Source organism: Morone saxatilis, unplaced genomic scaffold, assembly GCF_004916995.1.
Source record: "Morone saxatilis isolate NCDOM2014 unplaced genomic scaffold, NCSU_SB_2.0 Contig24, whole genome shotgun sequence".
Lineage (NCBI taxonomy): Eukaryota > Metazoa > Chordata > Actinopteri > Moronidae > Morone > Morone saxatilis.
This window is the reverse complement of record NW_023339807.1, coordinates 11029630-11043513: the sequence shown is the minus strand read 5'-3', so window position 1 is coordinate 11043513 and position 13884 is coordinate 11029630. Positions and strand designations below refer to the sequence as shown.

Below are 13884 nucleotides of genomic sequence, written 5' to 3'. Positions count from 1 at the left end.
GCAGACGTTTAGTGTCCCACTGAGAGCCCGAATTGATTCAGCAACGACCTGAACAGAATGGAAACGGTGATAAACACAAAGAGGTGGGAAAATCTGCAGGTAAACAACGTCAACTACTAAACAAGGTCAAGAGTTATGACTGTTTGAGGTCTTAACTCCTTACCCTCAATAACATGAATGTGTCCATCCATGTTTATGTGTGTGAGAGCGGGAGAGGGGGAGAGGGGGAGAGAGAAAGGATGCCAGCTCATTACCTAGCAGCCAAGTAAACACTGTCAAAGAGTTACGATTGTGTTAAGCGCTGCCTAAATCTCAATTACTCTCAATCTTTGGTTAAAGACACATGAATCCTTTCTGCTGAGCTGGGCAATAAAACACTTCTCAAAGTGTCCCTAATATGCAGTAAATTAGTGCACCACCTTTCATCCCAGCTGCCCCTGAAATTAAATACTGCCTGTCTTTGTTGCACTGCAGAGAAATGTGTGTGTTTATAGTAGGGTTGAGTTCATTTCAATTCTGAAAGTGGAAGAAGGAAATGGCGTATTATCCTACTAATAATATTATATCAAAAAATAATTAAGACCCAGCATCATTAGCAAACAAATTGTAGCTGTAATTTACAAGTGAAATTGAAACTCTCCCAAGCCTACGTTTCCCAAGCTGCTTCTGCTGATTTGTATTTTCTGGTAATGAGAAATGAATAAATGACAAGTGAAAACAATGAAAAAACAAACTCATCGTGTCACTTTTGTTAAATACATGATTTATGTGCACCGTTTGAGTTAAAAACTAAGCTTTATCATTCTGAGTGACAGTACAGTAGCTGCCGAAGGCATCAGAGTATTCTACATATCAAAGCAGCCTTTACTCAAAAAGCTTCTCTCCACTTGAGGTTATCAGTAAGTGCTGGATTCTTGTCTGAACAAAAGTGTTACAATACTTCCAACTATCTTTTAGCATCAACAAAACAGATATTTCTTCTAGAGAGTGGTAGGATTACAATGTGTAAATCATTGTTCACAGTTTGTGTGTAAATGGTCATTGAAAACATGTTTGATTACCAAAAGTAAAGTAGCCATCGTAGAAGTCACATTGTTGCTCCACAATCATCCCTGTGATCTCTATGATTAATATCTTTCAAAAATTCTGATGTTTTAGTCATCTGAAGGCACGAGGAAAGGACCTGGCAGCCAGCCACGTCAGTCAGAGACAGTACACAGATTTGATCTGCTGTATGACCAAACAGATAATGACCTGCACTGATAACTGCAAGACTAAAGCAGAGTTGAAGACTCCTATGATGGCTACATTGCTATAATGAAAGAAAAATACAAGTAATGCTTCATGGGGTGATTGTGGTACTGTCAGGTTGATTTTCAGTTTTTAATATGAAAATTAGAAATACTCATGGCAGATTTGCTTGATGGGGTAGAATATGATTGTAGTTTGTCATTTAAGCAGGCAAACATGCTCAGTTGTTCAGAGAGGATTTCAGTTGGTAAATCAGGCAAAAAACAGCTCACTGTCCACGTTTTTGGAAATACACTTATTTGCTGACTTACCGAGAGTTAGATAAAAAGACCAATACCACTCTCATATTTGTCCATTAAATGTAAGGCCATAGCTAGTAGCTGGCTAAATATTAGAAATGGGGAAACAGCTAACCTTTGTCCAAAGATGGAAAAAACAAAATTCCTTCTAACATCACTTCTGAAGCTCACTATTTAACACCTTACATCTCATCTGTACAAAAAATGTGTGTAAAACTGTAAAAAGATAAAGATGTGGTTTTACGGAAGGTTGTGTGCCAGACTATTTCTTGGACCGTGTCAGTGACAGTTTTTATGCTAAAATAGTAAAACGAGCTGCTTGAAATCTCCGGAACAGCTACTAAATGCACCTTGTGGTGAGATTATTTTCTTTAAGAGAAATTCAAAACATTATTGTATGTTCAGCTCCAGATTTAAACTAAATCGGCCTATAGCACAATTCAGATATAAAGACATATAAAGTGATTTGTTGCCTTTGGACTATAGTTTCCCTCTGTTGCCAGTCATTAAACAATGCTAAGCTATAACCAGCTACTGGCTGTAGCTTCAGACAGTCACCTAACTCTTGGCTAAAAGCTTATTTCTCTAAAAGAACTATTGCTTTAAACTTTATTGTCAAAGTGTGTTATAAATATTACCTTATTGTTTGGTTATGGTACATGTAGTGATAAATTCAAATCATATAAAATCATTAGCATCCGTATCCTCATTATGAACGTCCATGATATGGATTACTGGTATTTCTGTGGAAACTGAAGTTGCATTTGTCAGAAACACAACAGTAAATGCCATTTGGATCCCCAGTGTCATGGACAAAATTGCAGTAACAAGCTATTGTACTTTTTGATATGTTGGATATGATTTTTTCCCCTGCTTTTGAGTGATAAACAGGAGCCTACGATTGTGATTGCAATAAATCTGAATGCTTGAGTGTTTTATAATTCATGTTAGTTGATTGAAAAATTATATTTGAAGTCATTAGAACTGTCAAATCAGTCAAACACTGAAATACTTTGACCACCAGATGGTCACTGTATGCAACCTGTTAAACAAATACTGTGACATTTTGAATTTGAGTCAGCTGTCACATTGTGGGACACTGCGGGCAATTGTGCCTCCCAGTTTCAATGATGAATGCTGACACGGCTAACAAGACATTTCAGGGAACGCTAACAAAGACAAATGCATAAAGTTTTTCCACAGTGTGTCAAGTGTTTGTTGAAGAAAAATGACCAAGTGAAATTCAGAATGTCCTTTCAGAGCTAATGGTAAATAAATTATATAATTGGTAAATGGAAGGCAGTTTTGCCATTACATTTTGATTGAATTAAAAGTGAATTCATCTCAACCTTGCTGCACATGTCCAGTCCTTCCAATCCTGGACGTGACAGTAATGCCCAATCTGCTCCTTTAAATGTGTCCCTCTGTAAATATCATCCCTCTGCTTCTAGTCCAGTCCATGTTTTCCTCTGTGGCTCTTCAGTCAACACTTCAGTCCATGCAGCCCTTAAAGGGAGGGTTTATCCCAAAGAAATCTGTCAATTTTGCTCAAGGCAAAACCAATCTGGTTTCTCCAGTGTTTCTTTAACTTGGAATTCGAGACCCAAAAAAGGTCAGTTTCCAGATAGAGGCTACATTCACTCAGCTTGGGTCCCCGACTGAAGGTGTGACGTGGTGTACTGCATGCGCGCTGCAGAGAGGCGGCAAAACAAAGTGGATTTCTGTTTTTAAAAGGAGGTGAAACGTCCCTTTAGAGAGGTCAGGCCACCAGACCCAGGCGGGAGATCTTAGCAGAGAGGAAGGAGTGGAGGATGAAGACGATTGGCTTTGGACACGAGTGAAGGTCCAGTTGCTGGAGGAAGAAGGAAAAACCACAGAATTAAAAATTAAAACAAGACAGAATAATACAAAACATGACCAGGGTAAAGAGGAGGGAATAGAAGATTCAGAGAAGCAGATGGGATGACAGAGAGAAGAAGAGGTAGGGGACTGAAGAAAAAGAAAAAAAGAGTTTGTAAGCACATAAAACCATAAAAATATATTCAAAACTAACTACACAGTCAATACAGTTCCCCATGAGGCAAGGATTAGACAGTCCTGGAGTGTGCACACACACAAACACCACATCGCTGTGAACAAAGCTCTGTTCATAGCCTGAATCAACAGTGGGTGATTTCACCGGTACTATGACTCACATCCTGTTCCTTAAGCCTATAGGGAAATTTAACCAAGCACACTTAAACTACTGTTTAGTTGGTCAAATTTAACACTGAGGAAGTCAAGCAAACCCAGTGCAATGAAATATGAGCAGACCTACACATCATTACCAGTCCAAAAAGTCAGATTTTCAGGAGTTTAGATAAATACATTTATTTTTTTAACCATGCTACCCACTTTAGGAGTAGGATGTCAGTTGGTCTGTCAGTCTGTCCAATGCTTGGGTCCAATTCGACTACTGGATGGAGTATTCACCACCCGTTGGTTTTCATGCAGTGCTATCATCACATCAAAATCTCAATACTTTGGCTTATGACCAAATGCTGGAAAAAAATATGACATTCGTGTCAGCTCAGTCATCAGTTGCACCTTACATTTAGTGCTTATTGGCAAATATGAGCATGCTAACACACAACACAAAACATTGTACTTGCGCAGTACACTAGCATTGTCATTGTTAGCATATTAGCATGTTGACTTTGCCTTGCTGATCAACCAGAGCAGAAGTGTGTATTTCATTAATGCTTTCCAAGCCACAATCAACGGTTTGGCTTGGTCCAAGCTCCACAATACATTTTCTGTATGGGGGAGATAAACTGTCAATTGCTGTGACAAAATTAGACATAGCCTACATAGTCCCTGCCAAGTAATGACAGTATAGTCCCCACTTTGAAAAAAACCGAGCTGATTCCACTTTCAAATGTAGAGCTAATGAGCCTTCAGCCACATCCGCAAGTGCCTTGGGATTTTTATGAAGCTTTGACTATGGCTGTGCTGGGATTCAGAAATGTTACAGATACCAAAATCTGTTCTGCTAAGGTAGCCAACAGAGGGTTTCAAATCAAAGCTCTAAAGTCTTTGCTTATTTGCCTTCAGCATAATCTGAGTAGTCAAACATTAGTGTACCTGACAGAAGTTTTATATGGAGCTCTTTGTGGGCTGTTACACAGTCAGTTCAAGGTGCAGATATAAAACATCTCAGTTTTCAGAGAGTCCCATAAGCCTAGAGAGTAAATATTTTAGTTTTTACTGTCGCTTTATTTTCCAGCATACAGTAAATCACAGTGCTATGGCTTCATGAATGATGAAACATCAATGTATACGTGTACTTTACAAGTAAAGGTAATAAAACACTGATATTCACATCAGTATTGTCAAATAAGATGAAGAAGAGGCTAAAAACTCAAACTTTTCAAACAGAAGTGATGAACATATTGGATAGTAAGAATGTACTTGGTTGTTTTCAGGCATACACATCAAATGGTCCTGATTACTCCCTGAAACACGGGCCACCTGGACCTCCATACAGTGAGCCGCTGAGTGGTGAAAACAGATTAAAACTCTTACAGTGAGTGACAGGCAATTTTTTCTCAAACGCTCTTACCAAGACCTACGTATGTGTGAAGTTTGTTTTATTTCAGGAGTTATTTTGTGATGAAGTGGTGTAATTTACTCTCCTGCACCACTTTCACTCTGCCTGTCTCTCGTATTCTTGTACTCTTGTTTGTGTTTTTCTTCATTTCCCAGAAGGCCCTCTGAAACCCCCTGGGATTTGGTATGAACTTGTTCTATTTACTGTGAGTTGTACATGACCACAAAAAAGTAAAGAATCAAAGAAGAATATTTTAACTCAGCTTAACTTAAAAATGGGAAAGGTGAGTCGTTTTTTTGGGATTGTGTTAAATATTATAAATATTTTGTTTCATAGCAAACACTCACAATCTCCCCCTCCTTCCCTCCAAAGTCAAGGATGAGCATGCGAACTCCGTCATCTGAGGACATCTTTAATTTTTCGTAGGGGTAGGAGAGGAGCACCCGGGGCCTGGTAGGTGTGTGAGCTCCTCTCTCCTCCCTGTTCTCCCGGTCTCCCAGTATGGGGTCAGCCAGCACAGAGAAGCCCTGTTCATAGTGGATCACCAGCCGACACTCCTGACCTTGGTATAGACAACCTGGAAGAATAATAGATTTGAATGTTAGCTTATAAAATGGTCATAAACAAATCCCCTTGTTTTTCATTTCCCCTGTATTTATAATCTGTCCCTGTACATGCATTATAGAATAAGTAATTACAATGAGGTAAAAGTTAGACTATAAATTACAGATGTTTATCTAAGTAGCAGTACACCTTTAAATGCACAATGTGGACTTCAAAATGTATTTCATCCCTCACCTTCTTACTTTTATGAGTAGTGGTGGCTTGTTTTGGAAGGACAGAGCCATTCAGTATGATTAATGTGTTGTGTTACTAGGTTGGTTGTTTGTGCAAAGTGCTTTCATTTTCTATGCTATAAATATAAAAAAGATGAATGACATTGGCACAGTCTCTTTTTGAACTAATTCAAGTAACACATAAAACTCAGTAACTTGTTTTATTAGTTTTAATTGATTTGGGATTAATTTTGACAACATTATATTGTTTCCACTGATTTCCCACTGAAACCATCAAGCCATATTTTCCCGCTCATTTACTCTCTTGGTTACCAGTTCATTAGTTCCCAATCTGAGGATCATGACCCCCACTAGGGGTCGCCAATGCATCATGGGGGGTCGCAAGGTCTTCTTGATTTTAAGAGTTGTACTAAAACTTAAAAAATATATACTATAGTAGGCCTATATCTCAGAATTCCATTAATTTATGTGAGGAAAACCAAATTAAGTTTTTATTTTTAAAGTTTTAATTATTATTTAAGAACTTAAAGACAACTTGAACACAAGCTATATTCACAGAGCCATATTTACTCAGTGCTAAACAGCCTCATCTCACATTAGAACAACGGCCAAGTATCAGGGAGCAGAAAACCCTGAATTTGTCAAAAAATAAGCCTATTAAGTATGTATAATTGTTAAAAATCAATATAATAACCATAATACAGACAGAGGATTATATAAAAAAATCCTAAAAATATCAGAAAAACGTATCTCGATTGCAGTGTTCATAGGATATAATCTAAATAACCTGCTCAAAATTCATCTAAATTGCTTGTTTTGCACAAAATTCCTGCAGTTATGGCGTTCTCTATTTGGGTTCATTGTACAGTTCATCAGTTGTTCTGCATGTGTCGAATACAATCTGAAATATCCATAAAATACATCACTTAGTCAGGGGTCATCAGTTTACTCAATGATAGAAAAGGGAAAAAGGTTGGGAACCGTTGCATTAGTACATCAAGCTAAAACTAATGATACGCTACTTTTATATCAACAAATCTTTCTTTCTTGAAGGTTATAAGGTTCTGTTTTAGGTTTAACAATTTAGAGAGGTATGTGGTGCTTTAGAATTAAGGTATTTCTAATATTTTGTCAACCCCATTTATATAAGTGAGGTAGACTAAATGTTAGACACCTCATACAGTTTTAGCTTTACGTGAACCTAATAAACTGGCATCTCAGAACAGAGGATTGCTCTCCTTATAAAAACATATTGTACAGTTGTTTCAAGTTGTCAATTGTTTCTTGTTAATACATCAGTTATTAATCAAAGCGAGCCCGATTCTGCCCTAAGACGCGTGTCACGTATCACACATTACAGTTTACCTCATTTCAGTGACAATTGCTTGACGTGGAGACCAACCCGCTCCGTGTAATTTATCTCTTCTACAACATCTCTCATCGCTTTCTTTCCCTCTCTCTTCACAGCGTGTGTCTGGCTGAAAGCTGAGTGTACTATCTTTATCTATTCTCCCAATTTACGCATTACTTTCCTCTGCTGTAATGACAAACCTGTCTCGTCTCCACACAGTGTGATCTAGCTGCATTTAGTCTTATTTTTCAGTGCCGTGACAGCAGAGTTTCCCCGCTCTACCCTACCCCCCCCCGGTAGACATGAAGGCTGCATGCTGAAAACTTCATTTACAGCATGAGCTCCTCTCTCTTGACGACATCTGATCTACCGAGTGGCGTGTTTGTGTGACACAGTGAGCGGGAGGAGAGTTGTTATTATTCCATTGTTTGCTGACAGCCTGAGCAGGATGTGTGTGCATGTACAGGGATGGCAGTGTGTGTGTGAATATAGCAGAGAGAGTGTGTGTAATGCCCCTATGTTGATGAGGAAAAGGAGTACATTTGTGTCTAAATGTGAAAGAGACATGGAGATGCATATATGAGCATGTGTGTCCTCCCTCTGTGGGCTACAGAATACCTTTGCATGTGTGTTTACATATATGTATGTGTGTGTGTGTGTTGTTGCTCACTGTGGCCTGCTTTCTTTTGTCCGACTGTCAACAGACCAATTCTCTGACTATTTTACCATGTCGTCAGTCAAACCACACTAATCACCCTATCCATTCCTCGTTTAGCTCTTTATCTAAAGGCGATTATGAAACCAACAGAGGCAAATGTGTACACACACACACACACACACACAAAATGGTCAAATGCTATTCGCAAATAATTCTTGTGAGTTTAATTTACCCTGCACAGAGTAGCAGATGGAAGGCTTGTACTGCACAACAATATAATCAAGTCACACAACCGCAAGCAAAATAGATTTTGATTTTGTTATTGTTTAGATTGTCTAGATTTGGCATCTCATTGTGTGTGCACATTTTAAACATTTATGAAAACCTTACATCATTATCTCACTTTTGTATAGCAGAAACAAAATAATGAAACACTTTTACATTCCAAATACTGCTGCAGAGGTGGGTCATATTAGGTTATTAGGTAAGTTTTCAGCTGTAAAAGTCATTCTTCTTACAGGTGCACTGATAAAGTAAACTGAAATAAACCCAACAAAAACGGCAGATTTATTCATGTCGAGCGCAAGGCAAGTATAAATGGAGCGTAGCTTTAGTTCAGGCAGAGCAGGAAAGTTATCAGCTGCTTGACTGTCAGCCATTATAACTGATCTAACCTTTTCACTATTAATCTGTTGATACTTTTTTTGCCAGCTTTCTCTGCCACCTCATCTTACTGCTTATGTGCTTTATTTTTTACATTTAATGTTCATGTATCTGTTTGTTGAGGGCCTTTCCCACGAAGTCTCACCGTGTAACTGTTTTCTATAAAAAGGTAATTTTTTTCTGCCTGAACTTTCTTTGTCAAACACAAGTTAGCTGCTTTGAAAGAGAACAGAATCTCTCTCAAGTTGAGCTCCAGGAATATCATAGACTGAAAAATATTAATAATTATCTTTCAATTATCCTGCCTAATATAATCTGTTTGACCTGTAACAAAAGTACTGCATTGAATCGATCATCTATTATAATATACAACATTCTGCATATTTTTGGATAGCGATACCACAGAGGCAATATAGGCTTGAAACACCATTGATAAGGTGAGGTGTTGGTAAGCCACCAATATAGTAGTAAGTGGATTTTAGACTCCTGCTTTGTGTCAGGAGCAGAGCAGTATATTACAGTAATTTCCCCCCTCCTTATCAACTGTGCAACACTAAAACAACAGAGGTGTGTTGATTACAACTTCAGGAAGTAATGATGATAAGAAGGACACTGTAAATCAAATAGAAGAATGAGGCGTTCACACACACAGTCAAATATAAAGTGTAATATCCCGGGAACCCTGAAGACATCCCATTCATGATGAAAAATGAGTCTCATAATGTGTAATATCATTCTAATGATGTATAAACAATCTGGCCGGACAAACGTCTCCCTAATGGCATAACAGTTGTAAATGGGGCAAAGAGTGCCAGGTCTTTGTTGTGTTCAGACGTGAAAATTAGACCTGAAACTCTACTCTTCTACCTGAGAGGCTTGATCTGTGGGGCAAGCAGGGTTTCCCACCAGAATACACACATACACACACACACAAACAGGCACACACAGAGAAAGGGGCTTTTCAGACTGCAACAAAAGCCCTTCTTTCTGCCTGATGGTGAGTGGAAAAGACAGAGGGAGGGAAGGAGGGGCAGAGAGTGATAACACTGAGAGACAGAGAGAGGAGCTGAATGAATGAGGGTCAGAGAGTTAGTGAGAGAGGAGGGAGACACTAACTCTGTTACCATCACAAGTGGAAACGCTAAAAGGTTATTACAGGACAGCAATTTGTCATTTGCTGTAAACTTAAAAATGACATTAGCAGCAGGTAAAGTACTTCATAGTTTGAAAATGTATCCCAATGTGCTAAACTTCACAAATGTCACAGCAGGTTACTAGGTTAATTTTGCACAACCACTGAGGTAGAATTGCTTTTTTAAAGTCATTAAGTTGTTTACCTGTTCATTAAGAAGACCCAGTCGACCTCTAAGACAATTTAACACGTTTTTACGGCTGTCACCTTTGACAATAACATTACAGAGCAGGCTGTGGGTGTGCAGGGAGAAGTGGGATTACTGACTTTAAATACATAATCCTGAAGCTTGTTATAAAATAATGTTTTTATTCTGTGGTTTATTCTTTATTTCTTTAAGTTTATTCTTGAACTCAGCCACAGCAGTTGAGAAAACAACACAAGGTTCATTTAGTAGCTGTTCTGGGGGTTTTGAGCAGTGGTTAATGTAGCTAATCATAAAGACTGTGTGCACACGAGACCCATAAACCATGACTGACTTGAGGTTTTTACACTTTGGTTTTTGTGCAGATTGAACAGGACAGAAATAAAATGTCAGTCACAGGTGCTGGAGGGCAGATTTTGTTCCCTTTGGACAGCAGTGAGAGTAGCTAGCTGTTTCCCTGCCATTTCCACTCTTTGTGGAAAGTTAGGGTAAGGTAACTCAGCAAAAAGACATGAGAGTGGAATCCATCTTTTCATCTAAATCTATGCAGGAAAAAGCGTATTTACCAAAATCTATTTCATGTAAGTGCTAAAAAAGAGAAACTTTAATATCTGCAATACAATGATCAATGGGCAAAAGCTCATTGGCAAAGCTGGGCAGACCTTGTGGTGAGATTGTTTTCTCAACCAATATTTCAAATGTTTTAAAAGGAGAACAGATATGCTGTGCGTATAAACAGGGATTAGCCCTTGATGCTGTGACTACATATTATGCAGTGCCTTATTCTGCTAACAGCTCAAAATATCAATATAACCTCTGAAAGAAAAGTTTAAGTCACCTTGGACATCATAATAACAGAAATGACAGCAGGCCAAGTGCCTGTGAAATTTAATTTCAGAGCTGAACAAATTACTTTCCCCTTTAAAATCCCTCTAAGAATGGCCTGCTGCCCAGTGAGTGATTGCGAGTTGATCTATCTTCAAAGCAAATCTTTATCACGAGCCTTGACAGTGAATAAACCATCACAATGATTTATCAGAATGTTACACAGATGAAAAGCTGACAAGGTCAGCACAGCGACTCCTCAGGTGGCAACTGCTGAAAAATGAGTGAATGCACTTTGTATGCATTATCACACTCCTTCTCGGGGAAGTGTAAATTACTTTTCTACTTCCATAACGAGAAACTGAGGGCTTGGTGCTAACATCAATCTGTTTCAGAAAAGTTATGGGATCCATTTCAGACAGAATATTGAGCAATAAATATTAAAAACCATTCCCATTTTTTCTTATTCTTTTGGCCTGTGTCACCGACCTGTTTTCCAAATCAGTATCACAGTACAAAATTAAAGCTGCTGTAACAAATATTTTTATGTAGAGGCATGCCTCTACGAATGGTGACGTTGTTCTGTCTGTCCACAAATTTGGTCCAAACTGAAATCTCTCAAAAACGATTGAATTGATTGGCATGAAATTCTGTACCGGCGTTCATGAACCCCGGAGGATGAATGATTTTGGTGATTCCTCACATTTAGCACATGAGGTGGATGTACTGCTGTTCAATTTGCTGTAGACATCAATCAGGATGATCTTTGGTGAACTCCTGGTAGCTAGATCTACTGTAGCTCCATCAACAGGTCAGAAATTCTATTTGTACGCTATAATACTTTGTTTTATGACTAATACCCGAAAAACTAATGACATTATGACTATTAGTATTTTTGGTGAATATGGTAAAATCCTAAACATTAGCATGTTGCTCAAAGCACCACTGTGCCTAGGCACAGCTGCACAGAGCTGCAAGCATGGCTATGGACTAGTTAATATTGTTATATCTGCAATGGATCAAATGACTATGTTTATATGAACAGTGTCACTTGTAGTGACTTCAGAAAGTCCTCGGAGCTCTGTGGATCATTTCAGCGTCTTTTAGCTTATTGTTTTGGTTTTACGGCTCTTACGCTTCCTGCCCAGAAGCAAATAACAGACTGCAAAAGCTAGTGCAAGTTAGCGTAGCTCTTTAACCAGACGATATGACACATATGTTGTATGGAGAAAAACAGAACTAAAGGTTTTCACTCATCCTGGTTGATGGGCTTCTGCACAGGGAGAAGGTGGGTAGGGCTGGTGCACCAATACAGCAGCTGATTTCACTGCCACATTTAAGCTGCAGCATGTCGACACTGTGCAGCTAGCTTCAGTCTAGACAGCGTTTTGTCATGGGATTAAATAAGACGTTGTTTTAACTGTCACATTTCCTTGCTAACTACCATGACATACAAAATCTGATTTTTATCAAACAACCTTGGAGTGTTAAATTTAAAATGAGCGCTGCAGACGTGAATGAAGGCTTGCTATGCTAATCACAGCGTATCATTTACACCTGGATCAATGAGTATAGACACCATTTAGGAGAGTTTTAACAAGAGTCTTGAGGCAATCAATGATGTAGAAACAGCCCTGACAACAAGGATGTAGTGTAGGGCTCATGTATCATTTGCTGCTGGATACACGCTGTTTTGTATGAGTGGAGTCTGAAGTGAAACTTAATTTGGCACAGTGTTCTCATAGAGGGAGAGAGGAGGGGGACCCAAGGGAGAAGTGCAGTTCCCAGGACATTTTGAGCCTGGAGAAAGAGGGAAGCAAAGAGGGAGCGAGGGAGAGAGAAAGGTGGTGGTGGTGGTTCTGGGGGGTATTCTGTTGGAATTCCCTGGATGGCCAATCCCAATGTCAAACAGCATGCGCACACACACACACACACACATAGAATAGCATTCCATTCTATAAATAGCAAGTGCTTTGTCCACATCTTCCATATGGTTGTCAAATTATATCACAAATCCTCCTCTAGCTCAGTGTATGAGTGGACATGGGAGTTTGTATGCGTGTATGTATACATTTGGCTTCATGTGTTGGATTTAGACTTTATTTTAGGCTCGCAAAACCTCAGGCAGTACTTACCGTTGCAGCCTCTTAAATCTCGATGGATATGTTTTGCTGAAGCATGCCTGAACACATCTGAGGAAGCAACTCAGAATCCAGCACACTGACCTGGGCTGCTAACTCCATACATGTTTGTGTGTGTGTTCCTGTCTCTGTTCATGCAAGTGTGTGTGTTTCTATGTCTTTCTCCATACTTTGAGTTACTAAATCTGAGTATAGTTTCATGGTTAATGTGTTATGTATCAGTACTCACTCGTAGTGACTTCTTTGATCATCTCAGCTGAGGCGTGACATCCGTTCACTATATGTCTGGTCCACAGGGACAGATCCTTGGTGGTCTCAGCCCGGAACAGGTGAGTCTCGATGCCGAGTCTCGTGCCAGTCCGAGTGGCAAAGAACAGCTCTGTGCCGGAGTGAGGTGACCCCCGGTCAGGGCCAGAGTGGACCAGACTGGATAAACACATACACGTATAAACTGTCATATAGCATGAGGAAGGGAAAATAAATTTTTGTCATTGTAATAAAGAAAGTTTCATTGTCATGACAATTGCTACTGTATAAGAAAGGAAACTTCTTGTTAATGACAAACCATGTTGATTAATAACACATTCTTCTTATGACGATACGATAAGAATTGTTTACCCCCTCTCACAGTGGAGTTTTCATACTAAACAGTTCATAGCATCTTGTGCAAAGTTTCTGGTGATAAAACTTTAGTGAGCCAACAAAGGCGAGATATCAAAAGTGACTTCAAAAGCAATAAGACTACCATTTTGTTGAGAGTCTGAATTGTAAAATGTATGCACTGTGTAGTGCCCTAAGTAACTGCCCCAATGGAACGATTAAAATGCAATAACTTGATGCCTTAACTTTAACCTTTTAATCCCCCATGTGCCTCCACGGCCCTGAGGCCCTTAAATGCAGCTTTCCTTGGTTCCCAAAACGAGATTAAGAAAAACAAAGGTGACAGAGCATTTGCCATCAGAGCCCCCAAACT

General features: G+C 39.1%; 1 protein-coding gene across 2 annotated transcripts in view; it reads right to left on the bottom strand.

The window, feature by feature from the left end:
* Positions 1 to 746: 746 nt before the first annotated feature.
* sntb1 (syntrophin, basic 1) overlaps positions 747 to 13884 on the bottom strand; it is a 38099-nt gene continuing 24961 nt past the window's right edge. The window contains exons 6-9 of one of the 2 annotated variants that reach the window (XR_004797074.1): positions 13141 to 13337; positions 5487 to 5716; positions 4674 to 4770; positions 747 to 3402 (exon numbers count right to left, since the gene is read on the bottom strand). Coding sequence is in view for 1 of the 2 variants with exons in the window: in XM_035672161.1 (XP_035528054.1) it covers positions 3310 to 3402; positions 5487 to 5716; positions 13141 to 13337 (520 nt within the window). In the remaining variant the exon portion in view is untranslated. The remainder of the gene's footprint in view (positions 3403 to 4673; positions 4771 to 5486; positions 5717 to 13140; positions 13338 to 13884) is intronic. The other variant, XM_035672161.1, reaches the window with a different exon arrangement.